At 46.9% G+C, this 24,724-nt stretch overlaps 1 protein-coding gene and 1 non-coding gene across 2 annotated transcripts in view; both read right to left on the bottom strand.

Moving 5' to 3' along the window:
- Nucleotides 1-24,520, bottom strand: part of LOC124712364 (cell division control protein 42 homolog) — a 255,294-nt gene extending 230,774 nt beyond the window's left edge. The window contains exon 1 of the mRNA XM_047242659.1: nucleotides 24,328-24,520. Coding sequence (XP_047098615.1) covers nucleotides 24,328-24,520 — 193 coding nt within the window. The remainder of the gene's footprint in view (nucleotides 1-24,327) is intronic.
- On the bottom strand, nucleotides 13,279-13,353 carry Trnat-ugu. Its single transcript has one exon. It is a non-coding gene; the product is annotated as a tRNA-Thr (tRNA).
- Nucleotides 24,521-24,724: the final 204 nt, after the last annotated feature.

The following is a 24,724-nucleotide window of genomic DNA, read 5'->3' as shown; positions in this document are numbered from 1 at the left end:
AATTTATACAGCCGCTGAATCGCAGCCATGTTTAAGATTTTGTATTAATCTTGTATTATAGGGCTACATAGAGGCGTGCCTAGGTGCATTACCACCCCCTCCCCCCTTCCATCCACATCACATGGTGTGGCTGCAATGCGCGCTGAGTATCTGTTCGCATTGTCACGCAGCGTCCAGCGGCAGTCTTACGTCTCTAACGACCACGACGTCGACCGGACGTCAGACTGCACACTCGATTCATCCATTAATTACAACTGACCGTGGCGCAGCGGTGGGAGTCAAGCGGCAGCTAATCTCTGCGTGGAATCGCCTCTCCGGGCCTATCTGATGCGCGCGATAAGCGGCGACGCGGTGACAAGAACAAGGTCCCCGCATTACGCGGCTGACAGCGACGCCGCAGTCGCTACGGAAGAGCGGTCGCTTGTCGGCGGTCGCGCTCAGCTGAGTCTGCAGACGGCCGGAGTTCCCACACCACACAGCGCAGGCGCCGGCGCTCCGAGCGCTTTGGTGGTAGAGGAGGGGGAGGGGGAGGGGGGCAGCAGCGGAGGGAAGTCTGTGACGGCCCCGGGCTGCCGCGAGGCCGCGGGCGGCGGGCGGCGGGTCGCTGACTCCTCCGTCCCCGCCAGCGGGCGAGCCGAGAAGGAGGAAGCGTGGCGCCAGGAAACCCGGGGGCTCACGGCCTGTCTGCAGGGGCGCTTTTACATATGGGGCGCCAGCCTGCAAGGCCCGGTTGGTTCCACACATTACCTGATCGAGCCTCCTGCCGAAATAATGTGGAACGAGCCATTGTATACAGTATGTGATCAAAAGTATCCGCACACCTGGCTGAAAATGACTTACAAGTTCGTGGCGCCCTCCATAGCTAATGCTGGAATTCAGTAAGGTGTTGGCCCTCCCTTAGCCTTGATGACAGCTTCCACTCTCGCAGGCATACGTTCAATCAGGTGCTGGAAGGTTCCTTGGAGAATGGCAGCCAATTCTTCACGGACTGCTATGCTCAGGAGAGGTATCGACGTCGATCGGTGGGGCCTGGCATGAAGCCGGCGTTCCAAAACATCCCAAAAGTATTCTATAGTATTCAGGTCAGGACAATGTCAAGGCCAGTATAATACAGGCATGTTATTGTCGCGTAACAACTCCGCCACAGGCCGTGCGCTATGAACAGGTGCTAGATCGTGTTGAAAGATGCAATCGCCATCCCCGAACTGCTCTTCAACAGTGGGAAGCAAGAAGGTCCTTAAAACATCAGTGTAGGCCTGTGCTGCGATAGTGCCACGCAAAACAACACGTAAACACGACCACACCATTACACCACCGCCTCCGAATTGTACTGTTGGCACTATACACGCTGGCAGATGTTCACCGGGCATTCGCCACACCCACACCCTGCCATCGGATCGCCACAGTGTGTATCGTGATTCGTCACTCCACACAACGTTTTTCCACTGTTCAATCGTCGAATCTTTACGCTCCTTACACCAAACGAAGCGTCGTTTGGCATTTACTGGCGTGATGTGTGGCTTATGAGCAGCCGCTCGACCATGAAATCCAAGTTTTCTCATCTCCCGCGTAACTGTCATAGTACTTGCAGTTTGGAATTCCTGTGTGATAGTCTGGATAGATGTCTGCCTATTACACACTACGACCCTCTTAAACTGTCGTCGGTGTCTGTCAGTCAACAGACGAGGTCGTTCTGTATGCCTTTGTGCTGTGCGTGTCCCTTCACGTTTCCACTTCACTATCACATCGGAAACAGTGGACCTAGGTATGCTTAGGAGAGAGGAAATCTCGCGTACAGACGTATGGCACAAGTCACACACAATCACCTGACCACGTTCGAAGTCCGTGAGTTCCGCTGAGCGCCCCATTCTGCTCTCTCACGATATCTAATGACTACTGAGGTCGCTGTTATGGAGTGCCTGGCAGTAGGTGGCAGCACAATATGAAAAACGTATGTATTTTGGGGTGTCCGGATACTTTTGATCATATAGTGCAGACATGTCATTACGTTCCTAACTGGACAATATACATGTTATACACTGAAGTGCCAGAGAAACTGATAAAGGCAATAGAAGGACATGTAAACAGGCAGAATACGGCGCTGCGCTTGGCAACGCCTATATAAGACATCACGGCAGTTGTTAGATCGGTTACTGCTGCTATAATGGCAGGTTATCAAGATGTGAGTGAGTTTGAACGTGATATTATATTCGACGCACGAGCGAAGGGACACAGCATCTTCGAGGTAGCGATCAAGTGGGGATTTTCCCGTACGACTATTTCACGAGTGTACCGTGAATATCAGGAATCCGGTAAAATATCAAATCTCCGACATCGCTGCGGCTGGAAAAAGATCCTGTAAGAACGGGACCAACGACGACAGAAGACAATCGGTTCAACGTGACAGAAGAGCAATCCTTCCGCAAACTGCTGCAGATTTCAATGCTGGCATTCAACAAGTGTCAGCGTGCGAACCATTCAACGTAACATCATCGATATGGGCTTTCGGAGTCGAGGTTCACTCGTGTACCCTTGACGAGTGAACGACACAGATCTTTACGCCTCGTCTGGGCCCTTCAACACAGGCATTGGACTGTTGATGACTGGAAACATGTTGCCTGGTCGGATGAGTCTCGTCTCAAATTGTATCGAGCGGATGGAATTTGTGGTAGTTTATTTTGCTTTCTTCAGAGGAAAGGACATATAAGTTATTTCTCAGCGAAACGTACAATGCCCAGTTATCAGAAAAGTAATCGCTCTGAGAACGAAACATTTTCAATTTATTTGAAAATAATTAATCTGTATGCAGAACATCCCAGCGGCCTTGCCACAGTGGTGACACCGGTTTCCGTCAGATCACAGATGTTAAGCGTTGTCAGGCTTCGCTAGCACTTGGAGAGGTCATTGTGTGGGTGTGTCGAACGCTGCTGGCAAGAGGGTTGCACTCAGCCCTTGTGAGGACAATCGAGGGGCTACTTGACTGAGAAGTAGCGGCTCCAGTCACAAAAACTGACAACAGTTGAGAGAGCGGTGTGCTGAACAATGTCCCTCCATACCTGCATCTAGCGACGCTATCGGGCGAGGACGACACGGCGGTCGGTCAGCACGTTTGGGTCTTCTGAGGTCTGATCGGACAGAGGAGCTATCCAGAAGATAATACAAGTAGCTACGCAGCATTAATATAGGAGGAGCGTTCAGCGAGTAATGCAACATACTTTTTTTGTGTAATCGTGTTGGTTTTAATCAATATTCCGGTACACTATATTATTCCACACTCTCTTGGCTGCAAACCCCTACTCTTCAACATAATTTCCGTTCAATGCGACGGCCTCGCCATCTTATCAGGATGGCATGTATGCTTGCATTGCACCACGCTACTGGTCGACGTCCGAGCCAACGTATGGCTGCATCAGTAACCCCCTCATCCACGCAAGCAGTTCCGCACACATGTTTTTTTTTCCTTTATTGTCATTTCCATTTCCCCTCAGGGGCGGGCTGGCAGCAGCATAAGCGCTGCTCTTCAGCCAAGAGACATAAATAGACAGGAACACATTTAAAATCAATATAAAGGAGATAACTGGTGGAATATAGAAACAAAAAGCCGGAACAGAAGCAAAAAAGACATACAAAGCGGAAACTGTAAATCGAGGATAAAAATCTAAAAAGTATGTTACACAAAAAAATCACACACTACATTAAAAGGTACCAGGCAAAGTACGGCCGGAGCATAAAAGTCTGTAGAATGAGTAAAACCGCCACGTGACAGATGGCGTAGGAAGGAACTGCCATGGTCGGAAAACAGGTCGAGCACACAATTAAAACCCACATCACTAGATGACACTGTAGAACAGCACTGAAACACAACACTAACGTAACACACTGATAACGAATAGAAACTTGGGAGGATCTGCAAGGCGGGAGGGGGGGGGGTGAGGACAAGGGAATGGGAAGAAGCGGAAAGGGGTGGAGAGGGGGCGAGGAGGAGGGGAGAGAAAGGGGGATGAGGTGGGGGGCGCGCCGAAGGAGGGCTCTGAAGGGAAGGGGCAGGAGAGGAAAACCGCCAAGGAGGGGGTGTAGGGATTCAGGGAGGGAAGGAGGAAAATCCGCTCTTGGAGAAGGAGGGGAGAGGAAAAAGGGGGGGAACAAGGCCAGGTTACAGTTGAAGGGAAGGGTAATGTCACATCGAAGTTCATCATCTGGAAGGGGGAGGTGCTGGAAGGCACAGCATTGGGCGGGGGGTGGAGAGGAAGGAGGTGGGGGGGATCAAGCCTGCGAACAGTGTCAAGGATGTTAGAGGAAAAGGAGGAGGTGGGGAAAGGGGATGAGGTCATACAGGAGCCGCGCACACATGGTCCTTCATTGTTCTTCATGATCTGTTTCGCAGTGAGGAACCCAGTGGGTACACTCCTTTGAGTACCCCAACTGGCTGACGTGGGTGTCAGCACTACCACAGAGCCGTTGAGTTGACCAGAAAGATGTTTGGTTGTAATGCTTTGATGAGTGTGGCCGCACTTTCAAACACCGCAGGTGTCACAGATGTCTGTGGCTGGTCAGCACGCGGGAGATCGGACAAGACTGCGCACCCTTGTTGCGATGATGACAGTCGTCTCTCCAAACGGCTCGCTGTGCTTTTGTTTGCTTCCAGGTCTGTGTAGACATTTTGCAGACGTCTATGAACATCTGTGTTACTCTGGCTTTCCGCAGAAAGAAAGTCAATGACAACTCTCTGCCTGGAACGCATCTCCGTTATAGACGTCATTTCGAATACTATGTATAGCGCCGCCACCAATCGGAACTTCATGAAACTAGAGGGGCTAAAGCGGAAATATTCCACGATGCCCCACAACAAATTCTGCATTTTTTTCTACCGAAACTAGCCGAGAAGCGCTCCTCGAAAAATCGCTGGTTATTTAAGCAGCGTAGAAATCAACAGCTGCCTTACATATAATTACATTAAAATCTGTACCAGGAAGATTTCGCACGATGACTCTTCTATTCTCGTCGACCAAATAAGACCAGTAAAATAATAAAGCATTAATAAGTATAAAAAAATAGTCGTCCCCCACGTAGATCCTCTATGACCTGATTCCTTTCCCCCATCTACTCCTATTCCTCAAACATATCCGCATACTCTACACTTCCCGCCACCTTGATTTCCCTTAGACGTGATTTAAAGTGGAACGATCATATAAAGTTGATCATCGGTGAAGCAGATGCCAGACTGAGATTCATTTGAATAACCCTAAGGAAATGCAATCCGAAAACATAGGAAGTAGGTTACAGTACACTTGTTCGCCCACTGCTTGAATACTGCTCAGCAGTGGGGGATCCGTACCAGATAGGGTTGATAGAAGAGATAGAGAAGATCCAACGGAGAGCAGCGTGCTTCGTTACAGGATCATTTAGTAATCGCGAAAGCGTTACGGAGATGATAGATAAACTCCAGTGGAAGACTCTGCAGGAGAGACGCTCAGTAGCTTGGTATGGGCTTTTGTTGAATTTTATAGAACATACCTTCCTACGTATATCTCGCGAAGAGGCCATGAGGATAAAATCAGAGAGATTAGAGCCCACACAGAGGCATACCGACAATCCTTCTTTCCACGAACAATATGAGACTGGAATAGAAGGGAGAACCGATAGAGGTACTCAAGGTACCCTCCGCCACACACCGTCAGGTGGCTTGGGGAGTATGAATGTAGATGTAGATGTAGATCCCCTGGTTGCTCCTTTCCTCTCCAAACCCGCCCCCTGCCATGCATTCAGTGTTGTGTCCCCCGTACCCTCTATCTCTACACACTTCGTCTCCTTTCCCAAGGTGGCTTCCGTCAATTCCCACTCCCAGATGATGCCCTCTCTCCCTCCATTTATCCCTCCTATTAACTCTGATCCTCTCCTCCCTCTCCCTTCCTCTGTCCTTTTCCTGGGCTCCCTTCCCCCCCTTCCATCCTGTTTTTTCCCTGCCTACCCTCTCCTCTCCTCTCCCTCGAGACCTTTTGCATTTCCCCACTCTGCCTTTCCCCATTCCCTCTCGTCTGCTCTGCCCCCCCCCCCCTATGAGTCCTCTCCCTCCGTCGCCCCCTCTCGTTTTTCGTCTCCTCTCCCCTTTTTCCCCCCTCATCTGTCCAGGTCTCCCCCCCCCCCCATCTGCCCTTGGCTGTGGTGTGTTATCTTCGCGCCGAATTTTTAGTGCTGTGTTTCCAGTGATTGTTAAGTGTTGTGCGTCTTTTCCGAAGTGTTGCGAACGGACACCATACTGTAGCTGGGTGTGATTTTTATATCCCTTGCAAACATAAACCACACTCTCGCCGTGTTTTTTAAATGTAAATGTCGGTCTACTATTTTACCTGTCTGTTTCCTGTGTATTTTATTAGCACCGCCTACCCTTTGTTTTATTTTTAACTTTCCACAATTTTCGCCGTTTCACAATTTAAGTCATCGTTTTATCTCCCGCTTTTATTGTTTCTTATCTTATTATGTTTTAAGAATTCTGTAGGCTCAAGATCAGCATACTAAACTGCTGCCAGCCTGGCCCCTTCGGGGGGAATCGAAATTCAATAAAGGAAAAAAGGAGGAAAAAAGTAGTGTGTACAAATAGCTGTTCACGGTCGACGAAAAAATGTAAAGAGGTAATTTCCTTCGGAGCAAATTAACTATGTTACATCTTATAAATCACACACACACTTAAAACAGCATAAGAACTCATGCCGTCATACACTTTACCAAACAGATTAACAGACGCTGTGTATCACCGATTTCTGTGTGATGAATTACCAGCGGTATTGGGGGACGCTAACCTCGCAGTAAGACAACGACATTGGTTTACGCACCATTGAGCAGCGCCCCATTTTCTACAGATCGTGGGACAGTACATCACCACAAAAGTTCACGGGTCATGGATTGGTCGAGCTCCTCTGGTAGTGTGGCCTCCCACGTTCACCTGACCTGAAGCCATTGAGTTCATGGCATTTAAGGGCACCGATTTCTGTGTGATGAATTACCAGCGGTATTGGGGGACGCTAACCTCGCAGTAAGACAACGACATTGGTTTACGCACCATTGAGCAGCGCCCCATTTTCTACAGATCGTGGGACAGTACATCACCACAAAAGTTCACGGGTCATGGATTGGTCGAGCTCCTCTGGTAGTGTGGCCTCCCACGTTCACCTGACCTGAAGCCATTGAGTTCATGGCATTTAAGGGCACCGATTTCTGTGTGATGAATTACCAGCGGTATTGGGGGACGCTAACCTCGCAGTAAGACAACGACATTGGTTTACGCACCATTGAGCAGCGCCCCATTTTCTACAGATCGTGGGACAGTACATCACCACAAAAGTTCACGGGTCATGGATTGGTCGAGCTCCTCTGGTAGTGTGGCCTCCCACGTTCACCTGACCTGAAGCCATTGAGTTCATGGCATTTAAGGGCACCGATTTCTGTGTGATGAATTACCAGCGGTATTGGGGGACGCTAACCTCGCAGTAAGACAACGACATTGGTTTACGCACCATTGAGCAGCGCCCCATTTTCTACAGATCGTGGGACAGTACATCACCACAAAAGTTCACGGGTCATGGATTGGTCGAGCTCCTCTGGTAGTGTGGCCTCCCACGTTCACCTGACCTGAAGCCATTGAGTTCATGGCATTTAAGGGCACAGCTATATGCCTATCCGTCGGCAACGTGCAGACGTTACAGGAGCGTGTGATCAATACATGTGAATGGGGGCATCTTCATGTGAGAGAGCTTATCTCCCATAGCGAAGAAGATCCGAGGGATGTGTCAGCATGCGCGGTAACCACACGCGGCTCTGCCTATAGCGTCTTCCTTTGTGTTGACAGTCAGATGGGAATGAGGCGACAGATTGATTCGCATCCGTATAGATGTTGAGATTTATTATGTCTGAACTTGTAGTATGACCTATATTCTGTTACTGTTTCTGTTTTAGTGCAAATGTTTATGTGTAATAGTACAAATGATCTGCACTGAAGCGCCAAATAAACTGGTATAGGCGTGCGTATTCAAATACAGAGATATGTAAACAGGCAGAATACGGCGCTGCGGTCGGCAACTCCTACATAACACAACAAATATCTGGCGCATTTCTTAGATCGGTTATTGCTGCTACAATGGCAGGTTATCGAGATTTAAATGAGCTTGAACGTGGCGTTATAGTCGTCGACGAGCGATGGGACACAGCATATCCGAGGTAGCGATTAAGTTAGGATTTTGCCGTACGACTATTTCACGGGTGTACCGTGAATATCAGGAATTCGGTAAAACATCAAATTTCCGACATCGCAGCGGCCGGAAAAAGATCGTGCAAGAACTGGACCAACGATGACTGAACATAATCGTTCAACGTGACAGAAGGACAACCCTTCCGCAAATTGCTGCAAGTTTCAATGCTGGGCCGTTAACAAGTGTCAGCGTGCAAACTATTTAACGAACCATCATCGATATGGGCTTTCGAAGCCGAACGCCCAATCGTGTTCTCTTGATGACTGCACGACACAAAGTTGTACGCCTCGCCTGGGCCTTTCAACACTGGCATTGGACTGTTGATGATTGGAAACATGTTGCCTGGTCGGACGAGTCTCGTTTCAAATTGTATCGAGCGGATGGACGTGTAAGGGTATGTAGACGACCTCACGAATCCACGGACCCTGCATGTGATCAGGGGACTGTTCAAGCTGGCGGAGGCTCTGTAATGGTGTGGGGCGTGTGCAGTTGAAGTGATATGGGGTCCCTGATACGGCTAGATACGACTCTGACAGGTGGTAAGTACGTAAGCATCGTATCTGATCACCTGCATGCATTCATGTTCATTGTGCATTCCGACGGACTTAAGCAGTTCCAGCAGGACAATGCGACACCCCACACGTCCAGAATTGCTACGGAGTGTCTCCAGGAAGACTCTTCTGCGTTTAAACACTTCCGATAGCCACCAAACTCCCGACACGTGAACATTATTGAGCATATCTAGGATGCCTTGCATCATGCTGTTCAAAGGAGATCTCCGCCCCCTCGTACTCTTATGGATTTATGGACAGCCCTGCAGCCGGCCGCGGTGGCCGTGCGGTTCTAGGCGCTTCAGTCCGGAACCGCGGGACTGCTACGGTCGCAGATTCGAATCCTGCCTCGGGCATGGATGTATGTGATGTCCTCAGATGTTAAGTCCCATAGTGCTCAGAGCCATTTGAACCATTTTTTGAACAGCCCTGCAGCATTCATGGTGTCAGTTCCCTCCAGCACTACTTCAGACATTAGTCGAGCCCATGCCACATCGTGTTGCGGTACTTCTTCGTGTTCTTGGGTGCCCTACACGACACTCGGCAGGTGCACCAGTTTCTTTGGCTCTATGGTGTACATGGATCAAGGGCACATTACGAGTGCGAGAGAGGGAGAGACTGACTCGTTATATAAAAACTGTGTGGATATAATGTGGAACATCACGTGTGCTGTGGACTTACTTTATTTTCGCAGCGAATCTATAGTTGGAGGCATTATTGGAATTGGCCATTTTGAATACAGATTGTAATTAGATTAATTATGATAACATTTCATCGCAGACCAGAGTATGATGTATCGTGAAATGTAGCCTGAAGATCATTTGCGGAAAAATATAATGTCATGAATGGAAAAGATACGTTTAATTCATTATTTATTTTAGCTGCTTCCTTGTCTGTGGCTCGAAGCATCATTTGGTGCGTCGGAACTCGTAGGGAACTTTGTATCCTGGGAAGTCAGTAAAGCCTGCACCACGGTCGCTGACGCTCTATTTTGAGAGATTAATTTCTGAACTTTTATGGAAATTAATACACACCTTGGACACTGATCCCCCAAGCAGCAGAGTGAGTACGTCATACCACCCAAGTCGGTTTTCCCACGGTGACTCTGACTATTCTAAGAATTTTCACAGTCGACGATCACCGGAAGTCCGCAGAGTCAGAAAAATTTTATTCCAGGTGCTGACTTCGTCATCGAGAGACAGACAGAGTATGATTACAAAGTGTAAGTGCCTAATTATTTTGTTTTATAGACTTGAGAATTCAAACAGGAATTAAATTTATACCTGGGAGAAGTTAAACTTTTCTTCTTGTTTTGACCAGTACTAACACCTGCAGGAACATGTGATACTTTTATTTAAACATCTTGTTTAACGTGCCGTCCACGGCGATGTCATTAGAGACGGAGCTCTAGCTTAGATTTGATGGGGAAGGAAATGGGCCTCGTCGTTTTCAAAGGAACTTTTCCAAAATTTGCCTTAATCGGTTTAGGGAAACCAAGGACAAACTAAATCTGCCCATCCGGACCTGACTTTCTACCACCATTCCTGCGAAAGCGACTCGACGTCTTGACCATGGCGGCACTTTGCTCGGTGTGAGCTTAGCGGACACTTCCTTCTGTGCTACGCATCCAGGCATTGGTTGGCTGGCGTATGCACGATTACTAACATATTGTTATCTGTGCAATATCCCAGGTCTCTTATTAACTGCCAGTCTCTTTAGGTCATCAATCACAGACCGACGTCATGTAGCAGGTGCAAGAGTATGAGCGCAACAGCAGAAATACCACAACCGCTCGTAGCATATACTGACAAGTGATGTCGGTATTGTGTAACCATAATGTACGCTTTTTTCACCGTCTGCATGATTTATGAATGGTTTTGATGCTGTCACGAATGGAGTAATACTGAATGCAACTAATCCGCATACAGCAATTACTTCATATAAACACTGCAATCGCTGAGTTTTATCACTTAAGTGGTACCGCTTCTATTGGGGATGATAAAAGTGCCACATCGGCATACAGCTTGCCAGACTTTTCCATGCGGCACATAGAAGTACGGCCTGGGACTTGCTATGTTTTGTGTGGACAACCGGTTTCAAATGGTTCAAATGGCTCTAAGCACTATGAGACTTAACATCGGAGGTCATCAGTGCCTTAGAACTGAGAACTACTTAAATCTAACTAACCTAAGGACATCACGCACATCCATGCCCGAGGCAGGATTCGAACCTGCGACCGTAGCAGTCGCGCGGTTCCGGACTAAAGCGCCTAGAACCACTCGGCCACCGCGGCCGGCCAACCTGTTTCGACTCGGGATATAGGTCATCCACAACTCCGCATAACTAGCAAAAAGGGAAGAGGGGTTCGGCTGTGCCTAACTGGCAGTAATGTTACATTAGAAAGAGCCACTGGCAGTACACAAATAAAAACAAAACTTTCTGGAGTAAGTAATGCCTGTAAACCGCAGCTTGTTAGCAGGAGGAGGATTTAGTGAACATTACGATGGTTGTTCAAGAGGAAGCCGTGGGGGAATGCATATACTCTACCTGATCAAAAGTATGCGCACACCTATCAGTGGGTATTAATATAGGGTCTGCCCATCCTTCGCCTTTATGACGGCCTGAATTCTACAGCGAACACTCTCAATGAGGTGTCTGGATGTCTGTGGAGGAATGACAGCCAATTCTTCCACAAACCCCAAAACCAGAGACGGTGGTGAAGTTGGACGCTGGAGCCTGGAGCGAAGACGACGTTCTAACTCATCCCAAACGTGTTTCATTGGGTTCGGGTTGTCATGATGATACAACCATCATCTCCGAACAGTTCCCCTACTGTCCTGAGTACACAATGCAGTAAAATGTGGTTTTATCCATCCGCATTTATCGGTTTCTTAAGCGCAATGGGGGAGCCCACGCTGACCACGAGAAACAGCCCCACACCGTAATATCCGTATCTCGCCGTTGGAGCTACACATGGTGGCAGGTAGCGTTCTCCAGGCTGTCGCCAAACCCAAGTCCTTCCACAGGATTGCCACAGGGTTCCACGTGATTCATCGCTCCGAATCACTCGTTTTCAGTCAACCACAGTCCAATGGCGTCTCTCTTTAAACCATCCCAAAATGGCGCTTTTACCATTGACTACAGAAACGTGTGGCTCATTACGTGCTGCTCGACCACTGTGTCACATTGTTTTCAACTCTCAATTCACAGTCATTCTGGTAGCTGGGTTGCTGGTACATCACGAGTGATTCTTTTGATTTTTCAGTCATCCTGTGCGTCCGTAATTGAGGTCCGCCTAGTCTTGATTTAGTTGCGTTTATTCTTTCCCGTTTCCAGTCCACAATTACCGCAGCTTTAGGTAGGTTTAAATGTCGCTGATGAATTTGTTACTTGGGTGACATCCAACGACTAGTTCATGTTTGAAGCGACTTAACTCCCTTACCGACCCGTTTTGTGTCTCTACAGACAACACAATACTCCCTGACTACTTTCATTCTTTTTTTTTTCTTTCTTTACAGTTATTTCAACGCCGCCCCTCCACGCCCCCCCCCCCCCCACCGCACCTCAAATAGGCGGTGGGGATGGGCTGTCAGGCAACCCGCTCTTCAGCCAATTGACAATAAAAACTTAAATGAGACGATAAAACATGAGACAGATAGTGGAGATATTTACTCTGAATTTAAAACTTTTTAAAGGTGAGATATAAGACGGAAGTTTTTAGACATACGAGAGGTATGACTTCTTGCGATGATAGCTAAAAACAGTAATAACAAAAGGTAAAACACAATAAGAACACATTTAAAAACAGTTAAAACATGATGCCGGAACACCGATATTTAAAAGTAGCATTTTCCTGTCACTAAAAACTGGAAGGACCTGCCCTGGGCTAGGGAGCCTGTTGTCGAATGGGAAGGGTTGGCTGGTGAGGAGGGCAGGAATGTGGTGGTATAAGGATGGAGGACTGGTGCAGTAGGAGTGGCTGGTGGGACAGAAGAGGGAAGATTTGGGGAAAAGGGGATGGTCAAAGAGAGGCAGATGGGGAAAAAGTGGAATAAGGAAGTATTAGAAGGGGAGGGAGAGGAAGCTCTGATGAGGTGGAGTGGGTGGGGCGGATTTATAGCTGACAGGATGGGTAAGTGTTGGGGACAGAGTTCATGACCTGGGAGGGGAGAGATGGTAGAAGTTTCTTTGGGAGAGTATGCACGGGGTGTGCAGCTTGTGAGGATTGCAAAGCAGATGGGAAACGATAGGATCATTGGAGTCGAGTTTGCGGATGGAGCAGAGTGTTCGAAGGTGTTCACTGTGAATGAAGAGAGGTAAAGGATCCTTGTTGGGGAAGGTAAACGGATGCAGAAAGTAAGGCAGAGTAAATGGCGTTCCACGATCTGGAGGGACTGATAAAACTTAAATAAAATTGCAATCACATCCAGACCTTTAGCTGCTTACAGGCGTTGTTAAATATCAATAGGGACAGTTGAAAGTGTCTGCCTCGACCGGGACTCGAACCCGGGACCTCCTGCTTACATGGCAGACGCTCTATCCGACTGAGGCATCGAGCACACAGAAGAGTGTGCGACTGCAAGGACTTATCTGTGGCACGCTCCCCGTGAGACCTACACTTCCAGCTTACTGTCCACACACTACATTTGTAGTGCCCCTGCCCACTATACTCATTACTCGCGGCAGTCAATCTACCGATTTGAGCAAAGTGAGTGCATCCGCACTGAAGAAGATCATTGGCCGGTAGGCCTTACCTATATGAACATGGTATCTGTTCTTTCGGATATGTCCGAAAGAACTGATACCATCGGTGATCTTGGAGCACTTGAAGAATTAAATTACAATGAAATCCAGACGATTAGCTGTCCTCTGTGTCCTTGATGCCTCAGTCGGATAGAGCGTCTGCCATGTAAGCAGGAGATCCCAGGTTCGAGCCCCGGTCGGGTGATACATTTTCAACTGTCCCCGCTGATATTTATCAAAGCCTGTAAGCAGCTAAAGGTCTGGATGTCATTGTAATTTCACTCTCCGAGAGCTGCAAGATCACAAATGGTATCTGTTCTTTCAGACATGTTCGAAAGAACAGATACCATTTTCATATATGATAAAAGTTGGGTGGGGCGGAGATCCATGCAACATTCGAATAGCAAAGGAAGGGCCAAATCAAGGTTTTGTATGTGTTCAGGACAGTGGAGGGGTGCATTCCTCAAAGTCGGCCATTGCTCCGACTACTGTGATATCCAGTGGTCAGTTTCGCAAAAGCCAACTTCGTGATCAGTTAATTTTTTAAAAGTAATAGTCTAAGTGAGACAGAGATTAAAATTGCATAGGCTAGGAATATGACAGTTAATACATATAAATTATGCTGAAACAAGTTTCAAAGAAGTATATCTTCCGAAATATGTTCCTGAACACTCGCCCAGGTCGCTAGTCAGCTCTGTCAGACTCCTGTCCAAGCACCGGAACTGTAAATGCCAACTCCAGACGGTCGTCTCTTTTCACCTTCTGATCCGGCCGCGGTGACCGAGTGGTTCTAGACGCTACACTCTGGAACCGTGCGACTGATTCGGTCGCAGGTTCGAATCCTGCCACGGGCATGGATGTGTGTGATGTCCTTAGGTTAGTTAGGTTTAAGTAGTTCTAAGTTCTAGGGGACTGATTACCTCAGACGTTAAGTCCCATAGTGCTCAGAGCCATTTCACCTGCTGAAATCTGATGTTTACCAGTCCATTTTACTTCGATATACTGATCACTTCCCTTGAAAAACTGTGTCTGGAATGTTGTAAACCCGCTGTGCCATTCCTAGCGTGGATAAGTAATGGGTTGAAAACTGGAAAATATGCAAGTAGTACGTTTTCCCAGTCCATATAGATATGGGAGGATCTAACACGACCATTCTGTAAGTCGATAAATAGACTTGGCGCTGAGGATTAAAGTGTACAGTCACGAGGAGAAAACGGTAAGTGCCACAACCCGACTTCCCAGAAACTTCGCGTAATGGAAGAGGAGTCAAAATAAGCGAACACGTGTCTTGGCTTATCCGCAAACACTCGACCGTTTCTAAGAAAACGACGGGCAAAGTTTTCGATGTAACTTAGATTCCTTTTAGCGTGCGATGATGTGAGCCGAAATTACGGCACAGTGGGTAACGTCGCGGCCTCCCGCTTTTGCCACCGTATTCGAAACCAGGTTACTGCTTTTATTTATTACATTTTTTACTTTTTATTTGTCTACTCATGTCCGTAGAAGTTTACTATCAGAATATTTCTTATTGGGTTGGGGGACGTAAAGGTGTTACATTAACTGTAAAAATACAACTTGACTTGCCTATGTCATACATTTATTATATAATATGCGTGTATGGTATTTTCCGAAGTTACAATACTTTTAAATTATCATTTTCTTATATTTCATTCTTATATCAGTTCTTATATTTTTTCTTATGTTTATTCTTCAGGAAGATTTAGTGTATTCCCTTGGGTGATAGCGATGGCAGAAACATTCGCAGCACAGAAACTTCGAACGCCACGAGCATCGCGCGCAGGCAGGTTCGCCACACTGACATTTTCCCATATGAGTCAACACTCGGGAGAGAAACGTTGTTAACACTGCTGAAGATTTCACACGTTAGTAACAATTACGAGGCAAACCACGCGTAACGGGTCACTTTGGCGAAAACTGGCGCTTGCAATTAATTATGTATCAAGATATACTACAAGAATTTCACCGAAAACATTTTCAAATAGCCTTCTCATTCGTTTATTGTTTCTTTTTTTTTTTTAATTCGTTCACCAGACACACATTAGTAGACGAATAAGGATAGAGTTATTTTAATATCCAATGGAAGACATTCGAGTAGCAATCTTCTTTGGACATAGGCAGATAAATAAAAAACAAAAATAGAAATAATAATCGGGTTTTAAACAGGGATGCAAGTGTGTGAAACGGCGATGTCAGAAACCGTGCCGCCGCTTCGACTGAACTATTCACTAGCTGAAAGACATATAAATTACCTCGAAAACTTTGGCAGTTTTCTTCTCACAAATCCTCAACTATCTACATACGAGCCAAAATAAGTGTGTCCTTTATTTTGACTCCTCTTCCACTGAGAGAAGTTTCTGGGAGATCGGGTTGTGGCACTTGTCGTGTTCTACTAGTCAGTACTTACTTTAACGTGAGAAAAGTCTTGAGATACCTCATAATATTGTGTAAGACCTTATTTCCCGGCGTAGTGCTGCAACTCGACGTGGCATGGACACAAGTCGTTGGAAGTCCCTTGCAGAAATATTGAGACAAGCTTCCTCTATAGCCGTCCATAATTGAGAAAGTGTTGCCGTTGCAGGATTTTGTTCACGAACTGACCTCCCGATTATGTTCCGTAAATGTTATATGGGATTCATGCCGGGCGATCTGGGTGGCCAAGTCATTCGCTCGAATTGTCCAACGTGTTCTTCAAATCACTAGCGAACAATTGTGACCTGGTGACATGGCATCCATAAGAATTCCATCGTTGTCTGGGAACATGAGCTCCATGAATAGTTGCAGATAGTCTCAAAGTAGGCGAACATAACCAATTCTAGTCAATGATCGGTTCAGTTCGTGCAGACCAACCAGTTTATTCCATGAAAACACAGCCCACACCAATATGAATCCACGACCAGATAAGTGCATTGTTGACAACTTGGATCCACGGATCGGGACTCATCTGACCAGGCCACGGTCTTCCAGACGTCTAGTGTACAACCTGTGTGGTCACGAACCAGAAAAGGCGCTGCAGGTGATGTCGTGCTGTTAGCAAAGGCATTCGCATCGGTCGTCTGCTGCCATAGCCCATTAACGCCAAATTTCGCCGCACTGCACTAACGACTACGTTCGTCGTACGTCCCACATTGATTTCCGCTGTTGTTTAACGCAGTATTGCTTGTCTGCTAACACTGACGACGCTACCCAAAACGCCGCTGCTCTCAGTCGTTAAGTGAAGGCCGTCGACCATAGTGTTGTCCGCGGTGGGAGGGAATGCCTGAAATTTGCTGTTCTCAGCACACTCTTGACGCTGTAGACCTCGCAGTACTGAATTCCCCAACGATTTCGGAAATGGAATGTCCCAAGCTTCTAGTTCCAACTACCATCCCGCGTTCGAAGTCCGTTAGTTCCCATAGTGCAGTCATAATGATGTCGGATAGCTTTCCACATGAATCAACTAAGTACAAACGACAGCTTCACCAACGCACTGCTCTTTTATACGTTCTGTATGAGATTCTACCGTCATCTGTACATGTACATATCGCTATCCTATTACTTGTCAGCCCAGGGTCAGAGCCCACAGAGCGCTACTGCGTGACGTAAAGGGAAACACGAGCGTAAAACTTAATACAATGAAGCGACGGCAACTTGCTGCATCAGCATTTCCAGCAAAACACAATGCTGGTCAATAAAATTTCAGAACCAGTAAACAAAGTATTTAATGAAATTTTATTTGTTGTGAGTGTGCAGTACTGTAGAAAGAATACGGGTTTAAATATTCACTTGATGCGGGGGATACACAGTACGAAATTTAGCACCGGAGCTGCCTCCTATGGCAGTGATTACGGCCATAACGGGTCTGAACATCGAGGAAAATTGGAAAATTGTCCTAAGGCCTTATGGGACCAAACTGCTGATGTCATCGGTCCCTAAGCTTACACACTGTTTAATCTAACTTAAAATAACTTACGCTAAGGACGACACCCATGCCCGAGGGAGGACTCGAACCTCCGACGGGGGGGAGCCGCGCGGACCGTGACAGGGCGCCTCGAACCGCGAGGCTACCCCGCGGAACATCGAGACGCACTATCTTGGGTGAAAGATGCGCACAGGGTGCCCACCATAAGAGTCCCTGATTTCAAAATTAAATGTCTCGAAAATCAAAATCGATAGACGAATCGTGCAAGCGATATGTTTATTGTGAGAGTTATAAGAATTTTATACAGAAATTTGGAATTATTTTTAAAGTCTGCTAACAGATGGCGCTGTAAACACAATATGAAATGCCTATAAATAGTACGCCGCAGTTCACGGCGATGAAATGAAATGAGCGTTTGGCGTCATTGGCCGGGTGGCCCCTTACGGCTCAGGTCCGGCCGCCTTGGTGCAGGTCTTATCACATTCGACGCCACATTGGCCTACTGAAATGCGAGTGAAGGTTAGCGCAGCTAAGGAAGAGGTTGAAATCACGTATTCCATTGAAGAAGGTGTTTTTCTGTCCCGGGTTCGATTCCCGGCGGGGTCAGGGATTTTCTCTGCCTCGTGATGACTGGGTGTTGTGTGATGTCCGTAGGTTGGTTAGGTTTAAGTAGTTCTAAGTTCCAGGGGACTGATGACCATAGATGTTAAGTCCCATAGTGCTCAGAGCCATTTGAACCATTTTTTTGTTTTTCTGGTAGAGGGATACCACAGGTTATAGAACAGACCTACGGCAGCAAGGCGCAGTTTTAAAACACGATTTAATGTTCCAAAAGGCCCCGACGCGAAAACCATCCGCAAGCTCTTCGCCAAATTTCAGCGGACAGGCACCGCTGCTGATGATCTAGCGGTGAGTGTTGGCTGCAGGCAAACTGTAGCTACTCGTGGAAATGTCGCCACGCTTTCTGGAATTATTCAGCTAAGTCCAAGGAAACCCGTCCGACGAACTGAGGCAGACACTGGTTTCAAATGTTTCAGCATGCAAAAAAATACTAGACAGAACCTGCACATGTCTTCAGTCAAAATCCACTTGTGTGAAGCGAATCCCCTGTTTTCTCCCAAAAGCTACTGTTCGGCATGCGGTATGCAACAGAGGCATTATTTGTCTTTTTTCATGCGAGAAAGCATCACCAGTGAACGTTACCTTGAATTATGGAACAATCTGTCGCCACGCACTGGAGGATCGAACAGAAACTGAGTGGTTCATGCAAGATGGGGCCAGACCGCATCACACCGAACACAGTTTCGCTTTCTTGATTAAAACTTCGGGATCAGAGTCACTGCTTTGGATTCCTCCAAATTGGAGCAGGGATGGATTGGCATCCATTCTAGCCCGATCTGACTCCTTGAGACCATTTTTTTTTGGGGGGGGGGGGGGCACATTGAGAGACACTGTATACCGGAATCACCCCACCACGCTGGACGAGCTTCCGTCGACGACCTGTGTAGCTTCTGAATCCATTTCCGTTGAAGCGCTAAAGTATAATTTCATTAATAAACTGGAAGCAGTCTTGATCGCATAAGTTATTTAATATGGTGACCGGTTCCGATCTTTTTATCAGATCATCTTCAGACCATGAATGTCTGGCGGAGGCGGTGGCCCATGGCAACCCTCTTGCTTCTGGCTTGTCGCTGGCCTGCCGATCTCATTGTTGAGACGTTTGTATTCCTTATCGCCCTCTTCATTTACCGCATTTTTATATTTTCTCCTTTCATCAATTAAATTCAATATCTCTTGTTTTACCCAAGGATTTCTACTAGCCATTGTCTTAAAATATACTTGATCCGCTGTTGCCTTCAGTATTTCATCTCTTCAGGCTACCAATCGTTCTTCTACTGTATTCCGTTTCCTTGTCCCTGTCGATCGTTCCCTAATGCTTCCTCTGAAGTTATCTACAAGCTATGGTTCTTTCAGTTTATCCAGGTCCCATCTCCTTACATTCCCACCTTTTTGCAGTTTCTTCAATTTTAATCTACAGTTCATGACCAATAGATTGTCATCAGAGTCCACATCTGCGCCTGGAAATGTCTTACAATTTAAAAGCTGATTGCAAAATTTCTGTCTTACCATTAAATAATCTGCCTGAAACCTTCCAGTGTCTCCAGGCCTCTTCCAGGTATACAAACTTCTTTCATGTTTCTTAAACCAAGTGTTAGCTATGATTAAGTTATGCTCTGTGGAAAATTCTACCAGGTGGCTTCCTCTTTCATTCCTTACCCTCATTCCATATTCACCTACTACTTTTCCTTCTCTTCCTTTTCCTACTATCGAATTCCAGTCCCCCATGACTATTAAAATTTCGTCTCCCTTCACTACCTGAATAATTTCTTTTATCTCATCATACATTTCTTCAATCTCTTCGCCATTTGCGGAGCTAGTTGGCATATAAACTTGTGCTACTGTAGTAGACGTGGGTTTCGTGTCTATCTTGCACACAATAATGCGTTGACTATGCTCTTCGTAGTAGCTTACCGCGTTCCTATTTTTTATCCATTATTAAATCTACTCCTGTATTACCCCTATTTGATTTTGTATTTTTAAGCCTGTATTCACCTGACCAGAAATCTTGTTCGTCCTACCACCGAACTTCACTAATTCCCACTATATCTAGCTTTAACCTATCCATTTCCCTTTTTAAATTTTCTAACCTACCTGCCCGATTAAGGGATCTGACATTCCACGTCCCGATTCGTAGAACGCCAGTTTTCTTTTTCCTGATAACGACGTCCTCTTGAGTAGTCCCCGCCCGGAGATCCGAATGGGGGACTATTTTACCTCCGGAATATTTTACCCAAGAGGACGCCATCATCATTTAACCATACAGTAAAGCTGCATGCCCCCGCAAAAATTACGGCTTTAGTTTCCCCTTGCTTTCAGCCGTTCGCAGTACCAGCCCAGCAAGGTCGTTTTGGTTAATGTTACAAAGTCAGATCAGTCAATCATCCAGACTGTTGCCACTGCAACTACTGAAAAGGCTGCTGCCCCTCTTCAGGAACCACACGTTTGTCTGGCCTCTCAACAGATACCCGTCCGTTATGGTTGCGTACGGCTATCTCTATCGCTGGGGCACGCAAGCCTCCCCACGAACGACAGTGTTCATGGGAGAACATAATTGTTAATTTATGTGGTGGAAGTATGTGATGCAGCTATTATATGATGCATGGATAAGATGTGTGTCTGAGTAAGCAGGTGTTACTTAATAATTAATGAATGGTGATCTGTAGCTTCACAGCAGCTCGCTTAATTCTACAAAAGCTGAAAATTAATGCAGTATATTCAGGTTCTAGTTCTGGTAGCTTCAGAGCTCTTGAATACTTGTTGAGTGGATTTGAGATAGGAACTCGGAAGGTTTCTGATGGTAGTATAATCTCGGGCTGAGTGTAGCTTCTATTGAAGGAAATCAACTATATTATAGTGTCTTGCACGAACTCTACATTTCGGCATAGAGTAATGTTACTAAGCAAAATTTAACTAACGTCGGGTGCAGGTCTGAAAATATTAGCTTCCAAATGAGTTTTCAGAGCACTGTCAATAGCATCCACCAAATCACACAACACAGTTGAAATTTTAGTTTTGAGGACGTGGTATAAGTACTGCAGAGATGACAGGCAATCGCCAGGTGTCAAATATCGAAGTGTCAATTGTAGTTTCCCTTGAGCTAGGACTGTATCTCTAATGTGAGTGCGGTATCGGATTTTTTAATACAGCTCAATATGCAGCTCAACAAGATTCCAGATTTACTTTTATTATCTGAAAGTAATTCAAGGATCGATTTTCATTCGTGAGTGCTATTTAGTTTATGAGTATTTTGATGCCCCTGTGTTATTTCTGTGCTAAACTCAAATCCGTCATTAATGCTTTCTCTCCTTCTTAATGGCCTCTTGACTCAGTTCTAATGCTGTAACCCAAATGACAACACCAACGTCTGTCCGAATAATCTCAGTTTACGCCGTATTAAAAACCGTGCAACTAAAATTTTGACGGGGGCATGTGGAAATAGTAGCAGACGGTGCAATTGCCGTGTCAGTCGTCAAACGCCTTTCTGTGGCGTCCTTTCAGTTGTACGTGGAAATCCGGCCTTACGGAGGCTTACCGACATTCATGAGTGATACAGGAAACGAAGGGAAATGAAAATAGGACCAGAGGTTCCCTCCATCAGATACTTTAGTGTGGTTTACGGAGTGTACATGCCTAAGTGAAGAATCAAAAATTTTCTTCCTCTGTTCCACAATACTTTCTTATTCCCATTTCATGGGAACACTCTCGTTAATCAAGGAAGTATTGTTGACCTTTAAGCCCTTTTTGCCCACACCCCAGTAGCATAAGATTGTGCTCTTGACGATGAGAGTGACGGGAAGGGGGAGGGGGAGGAGTTTGAAACCTTCGAAATATGTCGCCGAATAAATAAACAATGGTACTGACTGTATGTGCTGTGACTTGTGTAATGATGTACACTACTGGCCATTAAAATTGCTACACCAAGAAGAAACGCGGATGATAAACGGGTATTCATTGGAGAAATATATTTTACTAGAACAGACATGTGATTGCATTTTCACGCAATTTGGGTGGATAGATCCTGAGAAATCAGTACCCAGAACAACCACCTCTGGCCGTAATAACGGCCTTGATACACCCGGGCATTGAGTCAAACAGAGCTTGGGTACAGCTGCCCATGCAGCTTCAACACGATACCACAGTTCATCAAGAGTAGTGACTGGCGTATTGTGACGAGCCAGTTGCTCGGCCACCATTGGAAATGGAAATGTCGTGTGGCTAGGGCCTCCCGTCGGGTAGACCGTTCGCCTGGTGCAGGTCTTTCGATTTGACGCCACTTCGGCGACGACCTGCGCGTCGATGGGGATGAAATGATATGATTAGGACAACACAACACCCAGTCCCAGAGCGGAGAAAATCTCCGACCCAGCCGGGAATCGAACCCGGGCCCTTAGGATTGACAGTCTGTCACGCTGACCACTCAGCTACCGGGGCGGATTCGGCCACTATTGACCAGACGTTTTCAATTGGTGAGAGATCTGGAGAATGTGCTGGCCAGGACAGCAGTCGAACATTTTCTGTATCCAGAAAGGCCCGTACAGGATCTGCAACATGCGGTCGTGCTTTATCCTGCTGAAATGTAGGATTTCGCAGGGATGGAATGAAGGGTAGAGCCACTGGTCGTAACACATCTGAAATGTAACGTCCACTGTTCAAAGTTCCGTCAATGCGGACAAGAGGTGACCGAGACGTGTAAACAGTGGCACCCTATACCATCACGCCGGGTGATATGCCAGTATGGCGATGACGAATACACGCTTCCAAAGTGCGTTCACTGCGATGTCGCCAAACACGCATGCAACCATCATGATGCTATAAAACGGAACCTTAATGGCCAGTAGTGTATATAAATTACAAACTTAAATCAAAATGCAGCCGGCCGGGGTGGCCGAGCGGTTCTAGGCGCTACAGTCTGGAACCGCGTGACCGCTACGATCGCAGGTTCGAATCCTGCCTCGGGCATGGATGTGCGTGATGTCCTTAGGTTAGTTAGGTTTAAGTAGTTCTAAGTTCTGAAGGACTGATGACCTCAGCAGTTAAGTCCCATAGTGCTCAGAGCCATTTGAACCATTTTTTTCAAAATGCAGTTTGCGTGTTAGAAAACTGTTTTAGTCTGTCTCGGCCGCTGCGTGTTCAGCACGGTGGGTTTCTAACCGAAAGAGCCCCGGTTCGATTCCCGGCCGAATCGGAGTTCTTCTCTGCTCGCCCACTGGGTATTGTGCTTACGTATCGTCGTAAATGAAATTCCACTCTTGGGATGGCTATATGGGCACGTCACGAAGTCAATAAATTTAGAAGAAAAACTGTTTTACGCTCGACTGGCAGATGGAAAATTGAAGCACTGTAACGCTGAAATCATGCTTGTGGGCCTTTCATAAGTCGAGTTTTATCTGCGAAACGCGTGAGAACTGATACAAACAGTAAACGTAGATTGGGGATACTTGACTACCGTAAACTATTCGAAATGTGGTGCAGAGTGGTATATATACAGGATGGTCCATTGATCGTGACCGGGACAAATATCTCACGAAATAAGCGTCAAACGAAAAAACTACAAACTAGTGTAGCTTGAACGGGGAGACCAGATAGCGCTAGGGTTGGCCCGCTAGATGGCGCTGCCATAGGTCAAACGGATATCAACTGCATTTTTTTAAAATGGGAACCCCCATTTTTTATTACATATTCGTATAGTACGTAAAGAAATATGAATGTTTTAGTTGGACCGCTTTTTTCGCTTTGTGATAGATGGCGCTATAATAGTCACAAACGTGGAAGTACGAGCTGTCATGTAACATTCCGCCAGTGCGGACGATATTTGCTTCGTGATACATTACCCGTGTTAAAATGGACCGTTTACCAATTGCGGAAAAGGTCGATATCGTGTTGATGTGTGGCTATTGTGATCAAAATGTCCAACGAGCGTGTGCTATGTATGCTGCTCGGTATCCTGGACGACGTCATCCAAGTGTCCGGACCGTTCGTCAGATAGTTACTTTATTTAAGGAAACAGGAAGTGTTCAGCCACATGTGAAACGTCAACCACGACCTGCAACAAATGATGATGCCCAAGTAGGTTTGTCGCGGCTAATCCGCACATCAGTAGCAGACAAATTGCGCGAGCATCGGGAATCTCTAAGATGATGGGTATTGGTGAAAAGTGACGTTACCAGAATAAAAATTCCCTGTTAGTAGTCAGGTTTCGAACCTTGGAACTCTAAGATGGTAAATGTATGTACTGATGAGGTGGACGCACCTGTGAAGGTGTCGTAGGCGGTGGGCACGTATCGGCTGGGGAAGCCGTTGGTGGAGTAGCTGACGACGAGCGCGGTCTTGCCCACGGCGCCGTCGCCCACGAGCACACACTTGATGGCGTGCCGGTCGCCCGCTTCCGCGGCCGCGCCCGGCTCCTGCAGCAGCGGGCTGGAGCAGTCGCCCGCGGGAGCCATAGCCTCGCACCACACGCTCCGGCCAGCGCGCACCGAACACTGAGCGGGACCGCACTCCGCCTCCTGTGCTGCACACGGCCGCCGCTCGCGGCGCCACTGTCGCGCCACAGCTGCGCTTCTCGCAAGAGTCGCGAGGTTGAAATACTCTGCCGTACCAAGAAAGGGAGGATGACTTGACAGTCAGTGTCGGCTACACACCACACC

The sequence above is a fragment of the Schistocerca piceifrons genome, chromosome 8 (genome assembly GCF_021461385.2).
Source record: "Schistocerca piceifrons isolate TAMUIC-IGC-003096 chromosome 8, iqSchPice1.1, whole genome shotgun sequence".
Taxonomy (NCBI): Eukaryota; Metazoa; Arthropoda; class Insecta; order Orthoptera; family Acrididae; genus Schistocerca; species Schistocerca piceifrons.
The sequence above is the reverse complement of the archived record's forward strand: the minus strand, read 5'-3'. Positions and strand labels throughout refer to the sequence as shown.